General features: G+C 43.6%; 4 protein-coding genes across 4 annotated transcripts in view; 2 read left to right on the top strand and 2 right to left on the bottom strand.

Annotated features, from left to right (window-relative positions):
* LOC143332232 (pleckstrin homology domain-containing family G member 3-like) overlaps window positions 1-4076 on the top strand; it is a 31972-nt gene extending 27896 nt beyond the window's left edge. The window contains exons 17-19 of the mRNA XM_076749558.1: window positions 1-117; window positions 1051-2512; window positions 2611-4076. Of these exons, the coding sequence (XP_076605673.1) occupies window positions 1-117; window positions 1051-2512; window positions 2611-3290 (2259 nt within the window). The 3' untranslated portion in view covers window positions 3291-4076. The remainder of the gene's footprint in view (window positions 118-1050; window positions 2513-2610) is intronic.
* Window positions 4077-5169: 1093 nt separating this feature from the next.
* Window positions 5170-10736, top strand: xgb (x globin). Its single transcript, XM_076749598.1, has 5 exons — window positions 5170-5476; window positions 7900-8007; window positions 9182-9302; window positions 9636-9716; window positions 10461-10736. The coding sequence occupies exons 1-5, from the start codon at window positions 5307-5309 to the stop codon at window positions 10572-10574; spliced, it is 594 nt and encodes a 197-aa protein (XP_076605713.1). The 5' UTR covers window positions 5170-5306; the 3' UTR covers window positions 10575-10736.
* Window positions 10730-14180, bottom strand: srp14 (signal recognition particle 14). Its single transcript, XM_076749599.1, has 5 exons — window positions 14065-14180; window positions 12234-12306; window positions 12009-12121; window positions 11887-11919; window positions 10730-11795 (listed from the first exon to the last, which is right to left on the bottom strand). The coding sequence occupies exons 1-5, from the start codon at window positions 14086-14088 to the stop codon at window positions 11706-11708; spliced, it is 333 nt and encodes a 110-aa protein (XP_076605714.1). The 5' UTR covers window positions 14089-14180; the 3' UTR covers window positions 10730-11705.
* A 292-nt stretch (window positions 14181-14472) lies between these two features.
* pld4 (phospholipase D family member 4) lies at window positions 14473-18318 on the bottom strand. The gene is made up of 11 exons (XM_076748890.1): window positions 18250-18318; window positions 18078-18152; window positions 17822-17976; window positions 16941-17124; window positions 16726-16846; window positions 16487-16614; window positions 16208-16408; window positions 15945-16084; window positions 15688-15853; window positions 15503-15599; window positions 14473-15386 (listed from the first exon to the last, which is right to left on the bottom strand). The coding sequence occupies exons 2-11, from the start codon at window positions 18126-18128 to the stop codon at window positions 15172-15174; spliced, it is 1458 nt and encodes a 485-aa protein (XP_076605005.1). The 5' UTR covers window positions 18129-18152; window positions 18250-18318; the 3' UTR covers window positions 14473-15171.
* Window positions 18319-18444: the final 126 nt, after the last annotated feature.

Here is an 18444-nt window from a genome sequence, read left to right as displayed (position 1 = left end):
GATGATCAGAACGGAGATCTGGCTGAACTGAAAACGCCACAGAGAGAAGAGGAAGAAACTTCGGGACAGGAAGAGAAACATGTGGACGTGGCCGTGAAAGAAAGTCTTACCACACAGGTACTCAATAGAGCCTTGAATTCATTTATATACACATCCATTCATTTCCACACGTCAGTAAGGCCACGTGAAATTTTTTCACTGTGTCAAAGAATGCCAGTCAATCCTCATGTCCTCAATAGGGCTTAGTTTGTTGTTCAGCCTATTTTCTAATCATAGTATAGTTTGAATTACACACTTTCTGTGCATTTGCTGCCATTATATAGCCTTTGAATGAAAGCAAGCTGATTCAATACTACATTAGACTTTTCAGGTTAGCTTCTTAACTAATAGGTGCCCTTTCACATGAGCATAGCATTTCTCTGAGGTCAGTATAAATCATTGGACATTAGAATGCCCCACACAAACACACACACACACACACATATACATGACCTGCTGTTCTGTGGCTACCACTCTCATTGAGAAAGGCAACATTGTATTCAGAGCCAGGTACAGTTCTTAGCTGATTCTTTTGGTAACTTTGCCAAACAGCTGCTGTGAGAATGTCGGTTGATATTCTCGCTAACCTTATCTCCACCACACAGCTCCAAGCTGCACTTTCTGCAGCAGGCACCGCCTGGAAATAGATTTAGATCAATGGCCAACTAGGGTCTGAGCCACAGACAAGGCAATGCTCACCATTTAACTTGCAAAGGGTGGCAAAAATTGTTCAGTAAGTCCCTAGAAACCATGCTGCAAAAGCAGTCACAATGTCTCCTTGGTTTTTACCACACTTTGATATTTCACATAGGAATAGGTCAGTGTAATAAAACTCAAGTCGGCCTCATAAGATAAAATGCATGCATCATAAATTGTGGCTGCTTTAGATTAAACTGCCTAGTTGACTTTGAAAAGGTCCATTAAGTTAATGGGGAATGGAGACTGCTTGCCATCATAATGTCTCTTTTACTCATTACATCCCACTTTGCAAACACTGCAATCATGTTTCAGGTCATTGTGGAGCAGCTGTGCCCTCTAGACTGTGTCCCTCTTGCAAAGACAAAGAGCGATCAGCTGGAGGTGTGTGAGTCCCAGTGGCCCGAGTCTCCGGTCTCCCCTTTGCAACAAGAAGAAGAAACAGCAGAACCTCAGGATAACTCAAGAGAAACTGGAGAGGAAGAAGAAGGCCAGAGTGATTCCTCTGGTCTCCAAGTGGAGGAGACGAGTGTGCTGACGAATGGGGAGCTCTCAGAGGAGGAAGAGGAGGTGCTATCAGACAACAAAAGCATCCTACCGTCCTCTGTGTTGGACCAGGCAAGTGTGATAGCTGAGCACTTCATCAGCAGCTTGTCCAGACGGAGCAGTCTTGTTTCAGAGGACTTGAGTTCCCTCACCTGCCCCTCGCCCTCAATAGAGAATGAGGCCTTCAAAAGCCCCTCAGCTTGCCTAGATGTAGAAAAACAGACCCAAATGTCGTCCAGCTCTTCCCCAGAGCCACAGGTGACCTCAGCGAATCTGTCAACACCTGCTCATGACCCTGCTCTGGACGCCCTCATTGAAGGGGAACGCAGGTCCACTCTCTCTAAACAGGATCGCCTCCTCATCCACAAGATCAGAAGGTATTACGAGCACGCTGAGCATCAAGATGCTAACTTTAGCATCAAGCGCAGGGAAAGTCTGTCCTATATCCCAGCAGGTCTGGTCCGGCATCTGAGCCGACAGCTCAACAATGGTCATCAGGAGCAGGCCGTCGCGGTCCACAGAAAAGGCCTCTCTCGGAACCGCCCCACTTCCTGGTCTGTGTTTGACCTTCCTGGCTTAGAAAAGAGTCGAAACACTGACACTCTTCAAAAAACACGACCACAGAGACCAGTGGAAGCCAAGGCTAGATGTCAGAGCATCACAGATGCCCCTACCACAGAAGAAGAGTTCACACCCTCAACAGACATGCTCAAGGTTTGGCATGACATGGAAATGGAGGAGGAGAGCCAGGAAGTCCAGCAGACTGCAGAGAAGAACCTCAATGACTTAGAAGCGACGCAGGAAATCAGCTCAGACATTTCGGATGTTAAAATCAGCAAGCGACCCCTTTGGATTGTAGAAGAGTCTGAAACGAGCACTGCCTCAGATGGCTCCTCCATCTCATCACCCTCCGCAACCTTTCCAGCAGTGGAGGGAGGAGCCTATCAGGACTCTAAGTCACGTAAGACCCACGCGTCTCCAGAGAAGGGCCATATCAACCACAGCCACCTCCCCAAGATCATTAACTTCCGAACAAGTATAGATGAGGACCAGATCCTACAAGACATGGGAAAGATGAAAAACAAGGTGTTCCAGCTGGCACGACAGTACAGTCAGCGCATCAAAAATAACAGACCAGTAGTCTGGCAGAGGAACCGAGAAACAGCGAGTCAACAGGGCTTCAAGAATATGCCTGTTGTCCAGGAGGAGAAGATGCAATTGAGGAAAAAGGGTAAATAGGATGCAAATGATTGCTTTCTTTAGCTCGTGTATGGAGAAAACTGAAAAGCAGTTTCTGTGTATTTGTCTGTTTTTTGTGTATGTATGCAGGTAAACCCAACCTGAGAGTGCCCTTGAACACTTGTGATCAGGTGGTCATCCATGAAGAGCGTCCTCCAAGCCCGGTCCAGACCCACAGCTCTGGAGCCAGCTCCCAGAGCACACTTACCTGCCCACAAAGCCCACAGTCAGACACCTTCCACTGGCCCGATGTGCAGGAGCTGCGCACCAAATACGCAAAGAGCCCCCATTCTTCAAAAGTAACCCGTAGCTGCACAGTCCCAAACGGGATGCTGGATGGATGTATGAAGAAGTGTAATGGCTGCTCACACAAGTACAATAGCTCCTCTGACCTATACAGAGCTCTGACAGACTGCTCTAGGACACAGTCTGAAACAGTACACGAGGAACGATGTCCTGTGGTGGAGGACTGTCGCCAACCCCAGCCTCAGCCCCTGCTGTGCAGGTGGAGCTCCTTGGACCACATGCTTGGGTCTCTTCCCCTCCATGAAGTACAGAACCTTCAGGAACAAGTGAGGACCTGCTACACAGCCAGTCACGCGTCTCTGATCACAAGAGACACTGGTAAACTGCGAGACGAGGACAGAGTTCTCCAGGAGGGCTCAGACTGTGCCACGAAGTCTGCTGTCCTGAGTTCAGGGAAGATGACAGAAAGTAATTTAGTGAAAAACTTGCGGGAGAAGTTCCAGAGCTTAAGCACAAGCTCATGAATTCTGTACATTTTTACTATCAGGGACTGTCACATGGAAACCTGATGCCTCTCAACGTCCCTATTTCCTGTTTTCCTCCCAAACAAATGCAACTTGTTTGTCTGCACATTGTTTTCAGTATGGGTGATGATGTTTGCACCAGTGAAACACAGAAGGGAGATCATTGGTTTTTTTATGAGGGCCACGAGGGGAAAGCATATTGCCTTTAAAAAGATGCGTTGCAATATTTGTACATTGGGTATTTGTCTGCACTGTACAATACACGTTTATGTAAAAGTATGTATAGGGTCCCCTGTATCAGTTGAAGATTAGGTTCTATGTTATTATTATATGCATTTATTTGGTTCCCTGCCACTGTTGGCGAATCTTACTGTAATCACAGTGTTGCCGTTAAACCATGTAAACTGTCAGCTGGAGTTTCAGGGGAAAGCAAAAAGGAGCTAACTGCTCAGTGACGAGGGAGAAGTCTCTGAGCATACACCAAAGAGGGTTTTCTTTTAACATGTGTTGACTTTTAGTACGTGTGGTCACAGCAGTAATTTGCTTCCACGTCTACTGTAGCTGCTTCTTAAACTGTTTTCACATACTGTACCACTGGAGCTTTATTTTTCTCAATAAGTTGTATATTTTCTTTAATATTATTTATGAAGCTGTATATTTGGGAGAGATTGGCCTCGTGTAAATACTGACCAGTAGCAACGCTTTTTACTTTTCCATTCCAGAAAATATATTGTTTCATACTTGAAGTTTCCCATATTTTCAATAAAAACAGAAATGGTAAGTGTCCACATTGCTCCCCTCTCTTTCCCTGCCCTGTCATGCATCTCAAATACAGTATATCCATCTGTTCTATGGCTGAACTGAGTATATCCACAACATCCATGCTCAGCTGGTTAAATGGAATAAATAATACTGCAAAAAATGCAGTCCAAACAAGCAGCCTAATTTTCCAATTGTGCAAACATCAATTAATTCACATTTACATGCCGGGATTGTTGCATTTTAATTTTTAACCGAATAACACACATAAATGAAAACTTTTAATGCAGTTGAGGTTTTACATGTTCTTTTTCAAGTTTGTATTGTTTTAATATAGCCTTCTATGGCCTTCCATATTTTTTTCTGTTTTTAGAAGATGCAATACAGAAGTACAGGTGAGTCACTATGTTAGTACAGTGTTTGCACATAACACTTAGGAGAGATGTGTCATGTTGACATGAGTCTGTGTACTGAAGAGACAAAGGGAACCAGCAGCCACACTAAACTAATGATACAATGATGTTGTTACTGCATTTGTGACTTAAAAGATTTATTGAATCAATGGGACTTAAAAATAAAAACATTATGTTTGGGGTCTGGAGATCCTGGGCCCTCAAAAACACACTTAATATTGTTTTTATCAGTTTGATTCTTTATGACTTTTCCTAATTTTATGTAAGTGTTTCTGGTCTGGTGAAGGAAATTACACATTAGTACATGAGGTATTTCCTCACTGATATGTGTGTGTGTGTGTGTGTGTGTGTGTGTGTGTGTGTGTGTGTGTGTGTGTGTGTGTGTGTGTGTGTGTGTTTTAGTTAATTTGTGTTCGCAATCTTTATTTAAAATGACTGCACAGCCCATCCTCTGTGCCTCAGATTACTAAGCGCCCTGTCGCCGTCTTCATTGAACCATCTCTGCCTTCAAAAGCTGCATCAAGCAGCCACGAATACACACCGGAAGTCGGCTGTGACATCCTTCAAAATAAAAGCGTAATTTCCGCTCAATACGTGCTCGTCAACGAGTGTTTTCATTTTGAACCAATGACCAGAACTTGCATCCTGTCCGTCTGTTCACTGACTTGACACCGATTCGTGACACCAACCAAAGGAGTTGAGTTCAAGACGCAGCTGGAGCCTCTCACTTCCACCACATGCCAGAAACATCAGATTTCCTCTGGCGCAAAATCAATTAACTCTGTTTTTTCTCTCCCGGATTGGCGCAAAAACAACATCGTCTATATTTTTTCTTTTATGAAGAATGGGTTGCGCAATATCAGGTCTGGCAGCAAAAGCAGAGTTTGCAGAGAGGAGCACGGAGGATGCTGCGGCTGCTGCGTATCCCAGAGAGGACCAGGTCCAGATGATCAAGGAGTCGTGGAAAGTTATCCGGGACGACATAGCTAAAGTTGGGATTATTATGTTCGTCAGGTAAGATGCTTAAGCCTCTTCTGTACCTTTCCAGCGTTGGTTGCATGTCAGAAAACTCACAGTTAAAGAGATCAATTGTCTGGTTTGCTGATCAGAAGAGCAGAAGATGCTGTAAAGCTGTAAGATCAGGAATATTATAATTATCACGAGGTCATACTGAGTAACCTTTACGAACACTGCGATTCCCTGCAGAAATGTTTAGGTTTAAGACACGATTCTTATAAAACATGCAACGTGACAGTATTTTGTTTAATGTAGCCTAAATGTTGCAACCGAAAGAAACCCAGAGGACAAAATAAATCCCAACTTTTTTCTCAATGGCACTTTCCATATCCTGTGTTTAAAGGAGCAAATCTTTACCCTCGTCAGACAGCTTAGTGAAACCTCTGCACTGTGTTCTGACCTGCTGGCCCAAGACAAAGAGGTCTGCAGAGGGCCCGCTGATCCACTGTGATGATGGCACAGTGCCTGACCTTTGCATACGAGCCAGAAACTGAACATCCAGCATCCCTCCACCTCCACCATCCCTCTGCTCTGCCTTCAGACCCACAGCTTTTCGCTGAGAGCTCGGAGCAGAATACCCCTCCTCCCCTCTTATCACTTCATATCACATCTTGACAACATTACATAATAACACACAGCTCCAGGTCTGCCATGCAATACATACAATTAAAGGCATCAGCCATCAGGAAAATGCATTTTATCAGTTATGATGATGACCGGCATCCGGGAAAACATCATTGGCCTTTGGCAGGGAAATAAAAGAGATAAAAGAATACGGTGATGAAGAGTGGCGGACATTCAGGCTGCAGCTTCTGGATCTACAGTAAAGAGACTAATGGGCACATGGCTAGCAGCCCAATTAAGGGTATGCGTCCCCTGGGTGACCTCAGCAGTTGGAGAGATTGACCTTAACATGTCAGCCTGGAAACACATGGGCCTCATGTGGATCAGGGCTCCCAGGCTGTCAGGGCTGGTGTTTCAAGACTGAACAATAATTGTTACAATAAAACAGCAAATGGGAATCACCTGTTATCAATCATCAGCTATGAATTTAACAGAGCCTTTCCCATGGCAAGAGGATGTCCCTCTATCAAATCCGTATAAATAAGACACTTGTGGGATCAAGCCACAAGTGACAAAGATAGTTATGAATACAACCCTTGAATGGTGGTAATTAAAATTCCAGGAGCTATAAAGCGCTGCATTGTCTGCTATGTATCACATGTTTTCATGTACGCCCATGTCCACAAGAAGCACACACAATGGAGCAAAATAAGCAGCTCTTCGCATGTTGTCGCTGGTTTAACAGTGGTGGAGATGGAAAAGGGGAGAGCGGCCAATTTCCCCTTTTCTCTCATCAATAAAGATGGTGAGCAGGAGGAATGAATACAGTGAGAAAGCCACACAGCTTCACGAAAGCAGACATGAGAATGAAATTCTATTATGCAGCCTTTCATTGTCGTGTCTGCCTGTTCGATATTTTGTAAATACAGAACATTTTGTCTTTAATCAGAGCTCAACACATTGCATTTCAATAGACGTCTGCATTATCATCCGCTTGTCAAAGGATGCAGAGCCGCTCATGTTTTTGCACAGCAGCCATTAGAGGGACCATCACTTCTCTAACACCTCTCCCATCAGCCCTATTCATCTATCTATCAAGGGGGGGGGGGGGGCCACATATTATAGACATCGGATGCATTTATTCATGAGGACTCCGCTCTGTGTTTCTGGTGTGAAAACACATGCCCCCTCTCCTCTCATGAGCAGAGTGAAACAACAAAAACAATAAACAGAAAACAGAACAAGCTTCCGTCTGACCTGCCACACTGGACAAATAACAGCAGCTCTCAGCTCAAATCTTAAATGATCAAGCTTAAATTATAAAGATACACGTTCACCAAGTCCACCTCACAACCTCTGCTGCCTGTCGTTCCCCCGTTTTCCTTCTCTCACTCTCCTTTCGACGGTGACTTCGTGCTGAAAAAGCAGAATCACAGTACGCCTTGCATTTCATTGCGAGCACAATGCAACTCACATCCAGTGGAGGCAACTGTGTATTCTGGTAGCATGACTAATCACAGGTACCTCAGCTGGAGACTGGAAGGCTCTCTGATTGGATGCTTAAACTCTCTGCTTAAGGAAAGTGATTGAGGTTAAATTAGAAAAGGGAAAACTGGAGCGGGAGCAGCGGCTCCATGAGACTCCGTCCTGGCTCCTGACAGGGCAGGGCCCATCGCAGCTCTGGGCGGCTAACAAACTCACAGATCCACCTCGACACGCTACTATGTGCCGCAGTGATGGTAAGAAGAAGCAGAGTAAGATCAGATCTGTCCACCCTAAAACTATGACTGACTGCTCCTCGTGAGCGGCTCTCTGAGGCTCACGGATGGCTGTGTGTGCTGTTGTTGTCTTGTCAGGCTGTTTGAGACCCATCCCGAATGCAAGGACGTCTTCTTCCTGTTCCGAGACGTGGAGGACCTGGAGAGGTTGCGGAGCAGCCGGGAGCTCAGGGCGCACGGCCTTCGGTCAGTCACCAACACGTCAGCATCATCCAGTGAAAGTACAGCAGAGCAGATTGATGTCCAGCACATTTAGTCTTGCTAACACTAAAAGGTCAAAGTCATTCATTGGCTTTTGTCATGATAACCATCCTAGTCCCTACGCTAAAAAGGACAAGACTGGCATTGTTGTATATTTTGTTGTTTCAACAAGTCCCGCGAAAAGACCAGAACCAACAATGCAGAAGTGTGAAATTCAGCTTAAACTGGATGTTAGTTGTCAGTTTTAATAACATAAAAATGTTACAATCGAAAACACTGATCCTGTTGTTCTTCATGCTACAGTTTGAGCTGTTTTCTTCCTCTTTGTAATTCCAATTGTATTTTCCTCCCAAAGACAAATATATGGATCAGTTTTTTTTAAATAAAAACATAAGGTCTGCCTTTCATTTAGGCTTCAACAACACATGATTAAACCATGTTGCATGCAGTACAGTGGAAGACACGAATCATGAGATAAGTGGCAGAGCAAAACACCTCAGGTACTCGTTATAACATGCTAACCACAGACAGAGCTTGTAGCATCTATCACAGCCACTTGTCTGTTGTTTCCCAGGGTGCATCAGGCAGCCAATTACAGCCTGAGGACCTGAAGGTACAGATGCTAGCGTGGCACCGCAGCAGCGACGCAGAGACAAAATGTGTTAGTCTTCCCAGCGTGAACTCTTCAAATTCACTGATAAGGCCAAATGGCCCATCAGCCGCACACTCGGGGACATTAGTACTAATGTCCACGGTGGCAGTGAGACACAGAGAAGAGAGACCTGAACCAACTTGAGCCCTTTGTTCCATATTCATCTTCAAAACTGTCACGCACACACTCTGCAGCGATGGCAGACACACCTGTGAGGCAACAAAGGAAATTGATCCTGTGGCGTCTCGTGCAGGGGGAGGAAGTATTTTCAGGGGGATTAAGTATTGTGCAATCAGCTGTTTTTGCCTCAAGTGTTAGTCAGATTGATAGATACACAATCAGTTTCATTTATTTTTCTTGGCATTTGAGTTTGTGAAATGTCAAAATGCAGCCTTTCAGCACAGTCACACTATCAGCTGATGGTCGCCTGCTGCTAAATCACGATTAACTGGTGGATCAATTAGGCTGGGTGGCTCATCCTCTGTCTCTTATTTCCGTCTCTTTCAGGGTGATGTCTTTTATTGAGAAAAGCGTGGCTAGACTGGAGCAGCAGGAGAGGCTGGAAGCTCTGGCTCTGGAGCTGGGAAAAAGCCATTATCATTACAACGCCCCACCAAAGTACTACAGTGTAAGACCCCGATGATCCCAACGCCGCTGTGTTCACTCTGTTTTTGTGATGCTGCTTTGTTTGCAGAAGAGTACACGCGTGCTAATTTCAACTGAAACTGTAGCTCTTTATCAGACTCACCATTATACTGACACCCCTGAAATCACAGCAGCTGAAAGAATTGACGCACTCCCAAAGCTGCAAAACACACACACACACACACACACACACACACACACATACACACACCTACCCATGCAAATAATAACAATGGAGTGACACACCAACTGGATACTAGCCTAGACATCACAGCACAAAGCCCGTCAGTAAGGATCTCTCATAATTATTTTCCAGTACGTCGGAGCAGAATTCATCTGTGCCGTGCAGCCCATCCTGAAGGAGAGGTGGACGGCCGAGCTGGAGGAGGCATGGAAGGTAAGGAGTGCCACCGCGTGACCCGGGGTGTCTCCTCCTCTGGTTGTTAATCAGAGACCCTCACAGTGACTTGTTCTGGGTAAACGCCTCGTGTTGCACGTCTCTTTTAATGTGCAGTGTAACATGTCAGGATGGAAGCCAGTGCAACACAAGCTTGACTGATGTGAATGGTGCATCTCTCTGACCCATGCATGAGCATGCTGAGAAAATGGAACACGGCTCTGTCACATCACGTTATGTCACTTGAAGATGCCTCGTGTTATTAATGCAGAGACGCTCGAGTAATTGCTGCACAACAGATACATCTTTCTCCAATGAGTTTAGAGTCAGTGCAGAGCTTTCTGGCAATGGACAACATAGAGGCCACAACATTTAAAGGGTGGAAGACATTAAAAACACACATTTAAGATGAGACACATACAAACAGCATGTTTGTATCCTCATGTTGTATTTCAGTGATTCAGCGTAAATACTCTGAAAAGACAAAAAAAAAATTTGAATTCAAAGTTGTAATTCTTCGTTAGTCTGCTTCAATAAGTGGGCTTGACTGCCCTCTGGTGGTTGGAGTTAAAAGGATGATATAAAACAACATAGAACCTTTCCCAAAGATGGTGACAGTAAAAAATAGCTGTCTGCAAACAAAATAATAATTGTCATTTTCCTCAAAGCTCAGCTGAAAGAATGAATGTCCTTCACCTTTGGGGACCCTGACGCGGTTCAATATGTGTTGTGTTTGCGATCCAGACCATGTTCCAGTACCTGACCAGCCTCATGAAGCAGGGATACCAGGAAGAGAGCAACCGACAGCACCACCTCGCACACAAGGAACGACCGGACAAGAGGAACACGGCGTTATGAGGCGCTTCTTCTCTCGACCACAGCTCAGACTGTTTCCTGAAGTTCAGCACAGAGATGTTTATGTACATAGTGTATTTACTGTCTCCTTTTCTACATCACTCATGTTTGCCACTCTGTCACAAAGAACAAAAAAGGAAAAAAAAAAACAGCAGCAGTGACTTTTAACAAAGCACTTTATTTCTGAACTTAAATTCTGCTGCAGGTCTCAGGAGCATGACGAGACCATACGAATGGTTGACAAAAGCTTCTGGCTGTAGTTAAACCTGCCTTGTAATTGTGATCAACAGGAATGACATTTATTGGAATTACAGCCAATACTTTTTTCTCTGTATTCATAACTCAAACTCAATGCCTTTCAGTAAACTGATAACTTTTAACACTTTTTCTGGGCTATCATTCAGGAGATCTTCTTCATATTTCAATTAACCACATTAACTGGAGCCATAAGGTACATTTTATGGTGCTCAGCAATTTAAAACAAGGTTATCAGCTTGGTGTGGAACTGTGGTTCAAAACGGAGGGGAAATAATATTCATTGTATTTAGAAAATGTCAACAAAAACACATAAGTAAATTAAAAAATTATTAAGTGAAACTGGTTAAAAACAAATCAAATCTGATCTGATTTAGTTCTGTATTTCCAAGCAACTTTACAGTAATAGTGATTTAAAAAAAAAAAAAAAAACTTCCAGTGACTGGAATATTTAGCATTGTTCTCGAGATGCAGTCAAATTGAAACATGGCAGCACGGCTCACAGGTTAGCAGTAATATAACATAAATAGGGACTCTAACAATTAAATAGTATGAAAGGCATCTAATCATTGGGTTCCATGGATTTGGCTCCAGAGGTGACACAGATGCTGATGACCTAGTTCCGAAGCATGCTTCATCCTGCATGAGTTGGGAGAATTCCTCAGGTTTGCTGTTCTGGATCACCGATGGCACTGACCAGCCAGGGATGAGACATTACCATGCAAACAATGGCATAATATCGAAGAAGTCACCGGGTGGATGAACAGTGAGTCTGAGGCCTCAGGTGAATGGAAGGAAAGCCAAGTGGAGGCCTTTCCCATACCCTCAGATAGTACAGGCCAGTTTAGGTACCCGTGATTATGCTAAAGAGTCTGTTGCTCATTGGGTGGCTTTGGTTTTCTTGCTTTTGCTTTTCTTATCTTTCTTCTTAAGTCCATCCATGTGAGCTCTAAGGAGGTTGGAGTATGCCTGTAAAGACGAGTTTATATTCATGATTAAGTTCTAACAGCTCATTCATCAAAGACAGACTATTACAAAAGAAAAGATTAGCTCAACCTACCATTTGAAACTTGATTACTTCTTTGGTGCTAACCTGTAAAGGTAAGAAAAGAGAATTCAGCATTTAGAGGAAAAGATCAGACATATCAGACATATAAACCAGAGGAAACACAGTGAACTCACCACTGTGCTAATCTTCTTTTTGCCATCAGACGCCCTGATGAGACATTTGTTGTCTGCTGGTTCAAATGACTCTGTGTGGCCCTTTCGGGGCACTGGCTTGGTCCTCCCATCATCTGGAAAGACGAAACATGTCACAATCCAGCTGCTTAGATCTTGAGAGGAGGGGACTCAGTTTTACTTCCCCATTGAGTGATAATTGTCAGAGGTCAGGAGGGAGCTACTTACACTTCTTTAGCGTGATGACAACACTGCCAGATGTTCTGCACTTCTGGAAGAGCCGAGTGAGCTCTGTGAGAAACTGGACAGAGCAAAAAGAAAAATTAATGCCCCAGGAATTACAGCGCGACAGTCCTATCAGAAGGATCAATAACGTCTGGGTCTGCAGCTGATCTCACCACAAAGATTAGCCATATCAAAAATAAACTTTCCACAAACTGATTATACGCTCAGTTTCCAGATTATTAGCCTAAACTAATGCAGTCTTATGCAACACCCTGTAAAAAATGTTCAGTTTTGTTAAACCTATTAAAGAGAGGCGTTTTCTGATCTTTAAGGTTATTTTGGACGTTTGTGGTGGCGTTTAATTGTATTACCTCATACTGCCGTCATTTTTATGTTCTGCTCTCATAGATATAAACAGGGAGAGCAAAATCTCAGAAACATTTCAACCTCTAACATTAGCCTGCCTTAGTATAGCAAGGGTGAGTTACCACTTCCTAGTGAGTATAGGACCCGGTGACCTACAAACAGTTAAAGATAAACATATTCAAGAACAACCTGCTGTTTAATTAGGTTACTATAGTTAATTAGGCTAGCCCTGACTTCAAATAATACGTTACTAGCTTAGGTGCTAACTTGCGGTGCATATTTCGGTAGATAGACGGAGACTCCCAACTGAGTTCGCTCACGGACGCGTAGCCCCAGGTGGTTTAGACGATCTATCCCGCCGGATTATATTTCACGTATTATCATATATATACACTGCCCCCTGATTATATTTCACGTATTCGTGTCATTTATAGCATATATTATGTATTGGCACACGTATTATTTCTTAACACCACTCCAGTAAGAATAACACTACTGGATAAAACGACGGCGGAGTATGCCAGTCGAAGCGGCAGTAATGCCAGTAACAGGACGTTCTTGGCCAGTAATAGGACTGGTTTGCTAGTCCGGAGTTGTTGTTCGCTCTTTTCTACACGCATAAATGGTCGGGAGTTATAGAATGTTGTGCACTTATAGGCTGTTTTAATGCTGGGTACTTCGCATTGTATTTGGGAATACTTTTAGATGTATCTTTGCCCATCCCTGATTACTAGGCCTACAACAACAACAACAACTACTACTACTACTACTACCACAGATACTGAACGAAGGATACAGTACATCGTACTACCAAACCAGAGGCATGGCGAACTCAAGAGTATCTGTGATGTGACGTTAACTGACCGGAAACGGAAAGAGGATTTATCCACCACTTGTTAAAACGTAACGACAAAGTCAATTCATAGGCTAATGGTCATACTGTAGGTGTATTTGAAACAATATGTCACTAATTATATGTCAAATACACTTGTACGTAACAAAAAACTAACATAAAAAAAGATAACTAGCTCCGTTATATGTCGGTGGGCTCGATAGTCTGGCTAGCGGGAGAGTGCCGACCGGGGATAGTCCCGCGTTGGGGTAGACAATCAGGGAATCCATATTTCACTAACGTTAATGTTATATTGGTGTCCATGTACGTGCTTGTAGCTTTAGCGTTGAGAAAGACATTAGACCAGTTCAACGAGGGTTAACTTTCCAACGGCAGTCTGTGGCTCCTAATTTGCTAGAAAGTACAATACCTGAACTTACATATTTGCAAAAAACGCAACGCCGGTGTTAGCTTCAACTTAGCAGGCTAGCTAATCAGTCTGACGACTAGCTTGTCTCCCGTCGAGGCTATTAGCTAGTTAGCTGGTAGACAGTTAAAGCAGACAGTGTCAATTTCTGATTTAGAATCAAGAGAGTCAACAGATGAAGTTATTCACGGTGTGCGTTTTGTTCTTACCGAGTCATTTTCAAGCAGCACCATGATTGTGAGTTCAGCTCAGCTGTGGAGGTAGCTAACTCTCCGAAAGCTAACTGCTGTGAAGCACACGTACTACACAAGCCGGAGCTCCTCCCTGTGTGCTCACTGTGAAAACAGCGGTTTAGACATAGCGCCCTCTGCCCTCAGGGAGGGAACTAACATACAAAAATCCATTCAATAAGCAACACAAGTAGAACTGTGGAGGAAGGAAGGAAGGAAGGAAGGAAGGAAGGAAGGAAGGAAGGAAGGAAGGAAGGAAATACTTGTGCATTGATTTTCCCAGTCATCTGGACACTTAACTTAACAATAAAGAATATAATTAATACCATCTAACTACTAGAAAGCACTGAGACTTGAAATGATCATCTAACCAGATAATGCTTCTTTACTGTTTGACAAGGTGACATTTTATTTTGATGATTTTCATGAAAATTGCCACAAAAAAAACAAAACAAAGTTTTTTAAATTGAAACTTAAGTCCTGAATATTGTCATTTCTCAAGAATTCTGCATAAGGACAGTGCCAAAACAAATGTAATAGTTTCTGGGTGACACTTAAAACACTGCAGTCTATAAAGATGTCATTGCTGTGTAATAGTCACAAGTAGCATCTTACAATCCAACACATAGCCAGCCACAGCAAAGGGCCTCCGCACTCACACCAAGTGACTGACTCTCAACTCAGGTATTGTTTTGCTTGTTAACAAAATCTCAAGGATGTTGACATATATTTAATAATTAAACATGTGTTCAGCAATTAGTTCATCAAAAAACATTCACTACATCTCAGAAAAACATTGGCAATAACTCAGTAAAGCTTATTTGTAAGAGCTGGTACATTGCATTATAAAGTCAAACAACTGAGGATGCCACAGTTCGTATTCTTTGAACTTGATTTGATGTCAGTTTCATTCCAAAACATTTCCACTTTATCCTCTTCAGCACAGTCACTCTAAAGAATGTAATTCGTATTGTTTTGAGCATTTATAAAATAGAAAAATCCACCAAAACTGCTCATTTGGACACAGATTACATGAAAACAGTGACACAGATCATAGCCATGGTTTGATTATGGCCTTGATAATATTTATGTGCAACTTTTTCTTGCTAATGCACAGTTTGGGTGGTGACCCAGGTCAGCGAGGTGCACAGCAAACTCAGAGTGCCAGTCTCTGTCAAAGACTGCCCTGAGCTGGCTCTGCAGGGCCTCAGTCTTCCATACGGAGTGGGGAGCATGCTGGGAAATGACCAGACCCACTCCAGCTGTGGTCAGAAAGTAGTCCCCCGACCAGTTGGAGGTACCTGAGGAACAACACGACCGGTCGGTTATTAACCAGTTCACATGCAACAAACTGTCACCTCAACACATGAGAGAGAGTTGAGGGAGATAATAATCGTGAAGATAATCTGTGACTCACCAATGTAGGCTACTTTATCAGTCACCATGTATTTATTGTGGTTGATTCTGGAATATGGAATATCAGACTGGTTTCCCAAAGGTAAGATGAACAATTTCTGAATAAGAGAATGAAACAACAAAAAAGAAAACTCAGTGGTGAAGACGTGTTTACAGCAGATGATTTTATCTCTTGGTGTGTCTTACTATTTGGACGCTGATACCCTGGTGAGGGCTGTCAATTGAGGCTAGAGAACGAAGGAAGGGCAGCATGGCCGGATCAGAGTCCTGCCCACAGCTGATCAGCATCCGGATCTTCACACGCCTCTCAAATGCAGCTATCTTGATGACATCATCAATGAAGGGCCAGTATCTGATCAATGAGAGAATACAAAGAGAGGACATGAAGCAAAAAGAGGCAAATAGTTTGATGCAAACAATTTATTTTTGTGAGTCGGGTTCACCTTTGAGGCTTTTCAAAGCGTGTGGTGGGGAAGTACTCCATGACAGCCACGTCAACATAGTGTTGGGCCTCTGAGATGATGGAGAGAATAGCCTCAAGGTCCTGAGTCCTCGATGGAGGGCAGAATGATGGTGGAGAACCCTGGGGTGACAGACAAATATGGATTAATAATAACGGCAAAAGCATTTGATCGAGTTAGTCACTTCCCTGTAAACAGAGACAACAGTCATCCTGTAAAGGTGAACTGAAACCTGAGGAACTCACTGTGAGGTAAATCCTGCTGGAGACATTACTACTTTTCACCAGCAGGGGGGAATGTTTGTTGATGGCAGTGTCATACTCTGCAGGCCAGGGCCGTGGCAGGGAGCTGTTGGACTGTCCCATCACCCAGTAGGACTGGAAAATCTTACGCAGATCCTTTGCCAGACTGGAGCAGTTGTAGATGACTACACCCAGTTCCTTGACCTACAGGCAAAAGTGAGTCATGAAACTGCCAGGCTGTGTCCTAAGGTCTCAAATAAGCATCTGTAATCGCTGTGTCACCTGTGTGAAAGCCCTCCAGTCCATGTTGGCGCTTCCAACAAACACATGCTTTCTATCAACGATCCAGAACTTGCTGTGGAGGACGCCCCTGGTCAAACGGCCAAAGTTCACCTTCCTCACCTGAACTCCTGTAGAATGAAGGAGACCAGCTAAAGGAAGGAGGCTGGAACAACGCACTGCACATCAAACAGACTGCAGTGAATGTGGAGAACAAGAACAGAGGGGAGTCACTTCCAAACCTTTCTGTTCTAAGATCTCTAAATCTGTGGAGTTTGTTCTAACGCTGGGAACGCTGGTCACCACTCGGACAGACACGTTCCTGGAGGGCAGCTCCTCAAGCTCTCTGAGGATCTCCCTTCCCTGCCGAGGACACGCAGAGCATTATAGGCCTTTTTCACAAGATATTCAACAGTGTGTGTTTGCACTTTTCTCTGTGTTTTAGTTGACAGCTCACAGGGATGTCAGAGGAAGAGTTCACGTTGATGTCTTCCCCAGTTAAAGTCCAGTAGAAAGAAGCCACATCCACTTGCTCTGTTGCAATGGAGATGAGATCTTTCCAGGCTTCTTCCAGAGGGATGCCGAGCGTTGCATTGGGTTTATATGTCACTTGCTGAGGGAAGCTCTCCACCAGGACCATACTAAGAGACAAACAGACATCCGCTGAGAGGACTCTCTGCAAACTGAGCTGGAGAAAGTTTCAATAGAGCCAAACAGTTTAGAGAATCACTAATGTCAAGGTCAACAGATGCAGATACTGTGTGTTTTGTGGTTTCACTTTCAAATTCTTTGCTAAAAAATACAGATATTTGTTGTATAACACATTGAAGTGATGCTTTTTAAGTGTAGAAACGTATTGACAACTTCGGGAATGTTTTTTTCACCATGTCTCCTTATCAAAAACACCCTGCAGCAACGATGAGTTACAAACAATAACACAAGATATGCCACAAAATCTGAATTAAACAGAATAACAAACACATACATGATTTAAAAAAAAAAAAAAAAAAAAAAAAAAAGATTTAACCCTATTAACAATCCAAATGGTGCATTAAGACACACCAAGAAATGAATTCCAATACAAAGATATAATATAAAAAAATACCTTAAGGCTAATACATCAAGATTTTAAATGCCCCAAAACACTGGCAGCCATGACAGACAGCACACACTTTCTACATAACAGTGTGTCACTCTTTAATGTTCAACACTTGTAATGTTTTATTCTAGCAGTTTTATTGTAACAGCTGATAAATCTCTTCAGCCTGTCTGTCCCCAGTGGACTTCACAGGCCCATCAGTGTCTCCAGACAGTGAGCCGCTTCACTGGGATTATTACCTGCACTGGTCCGTAGAGACATTGCCCCCATCACCAGGAAGCGTCTCATGATCTTTGGGGGGGTCTGGTCTTTCGAGCACGGCGATGGCAAGCACGATCCCCAAGACAGTCAGACAGGCCAAAACCACAGCTAATGTCACACAGCTGGTGGACCGCTAACAGCATGACGTTTGGTTGAGAAACAAGTCCGAGAATGAGAACAATGTGCAGCACAAAACAGAGTGAATAACTCAGTGAGCGTGTGATGTGGTCCTACCGTTTTGTTTGAAACGTAACTGTCGTGGAGGCTTCTATAAGTAGAGGTCATTTTTGCCTCTCAAGCGCTCCTCGTCTATTAAAGTTCAAAAGCAGCAGAAATCATAACCTTTCGTTTAAGCCAGTTTAGAATCAGACTGTTTTTTGAAGAATGGAAAGCAAAAGCAACTTACGCAAAGCAGATGCAGCTTCTTTTAGCTCACAGCAAACCTGCTCCTTCCCCTCCAGCTTTCACTCCAGACAGAGCTGAAGTGATATCTCTGCTATTGAATATAGCACAGTACAGTTCCTGTTTTTACTTTCATTTCTGGTTTCTAGATATGAATCTGCTCAGGAATACAAAAAAAGGGGCAGTGGGCGAATAGAAG

This window comes from Chaetodon auriga, chromosome 14 (assembly GCF_051107435.1).
Source record: "Chaetodon auriga isolate fChaAug3 chromosome 14, fChaAug3.hap1, whole genome shotgun sequence".
NCBI classification, from domain to species: Eukaryota; Metazoa; Chordata; class Actinopteri; order Chaetodontiformes; family Chaetodontidae; genus Chaetodon; species Chaetodon auriga.
This window is presented reverse-complemented; position numbering and strand designations above follow the sequence as displayed.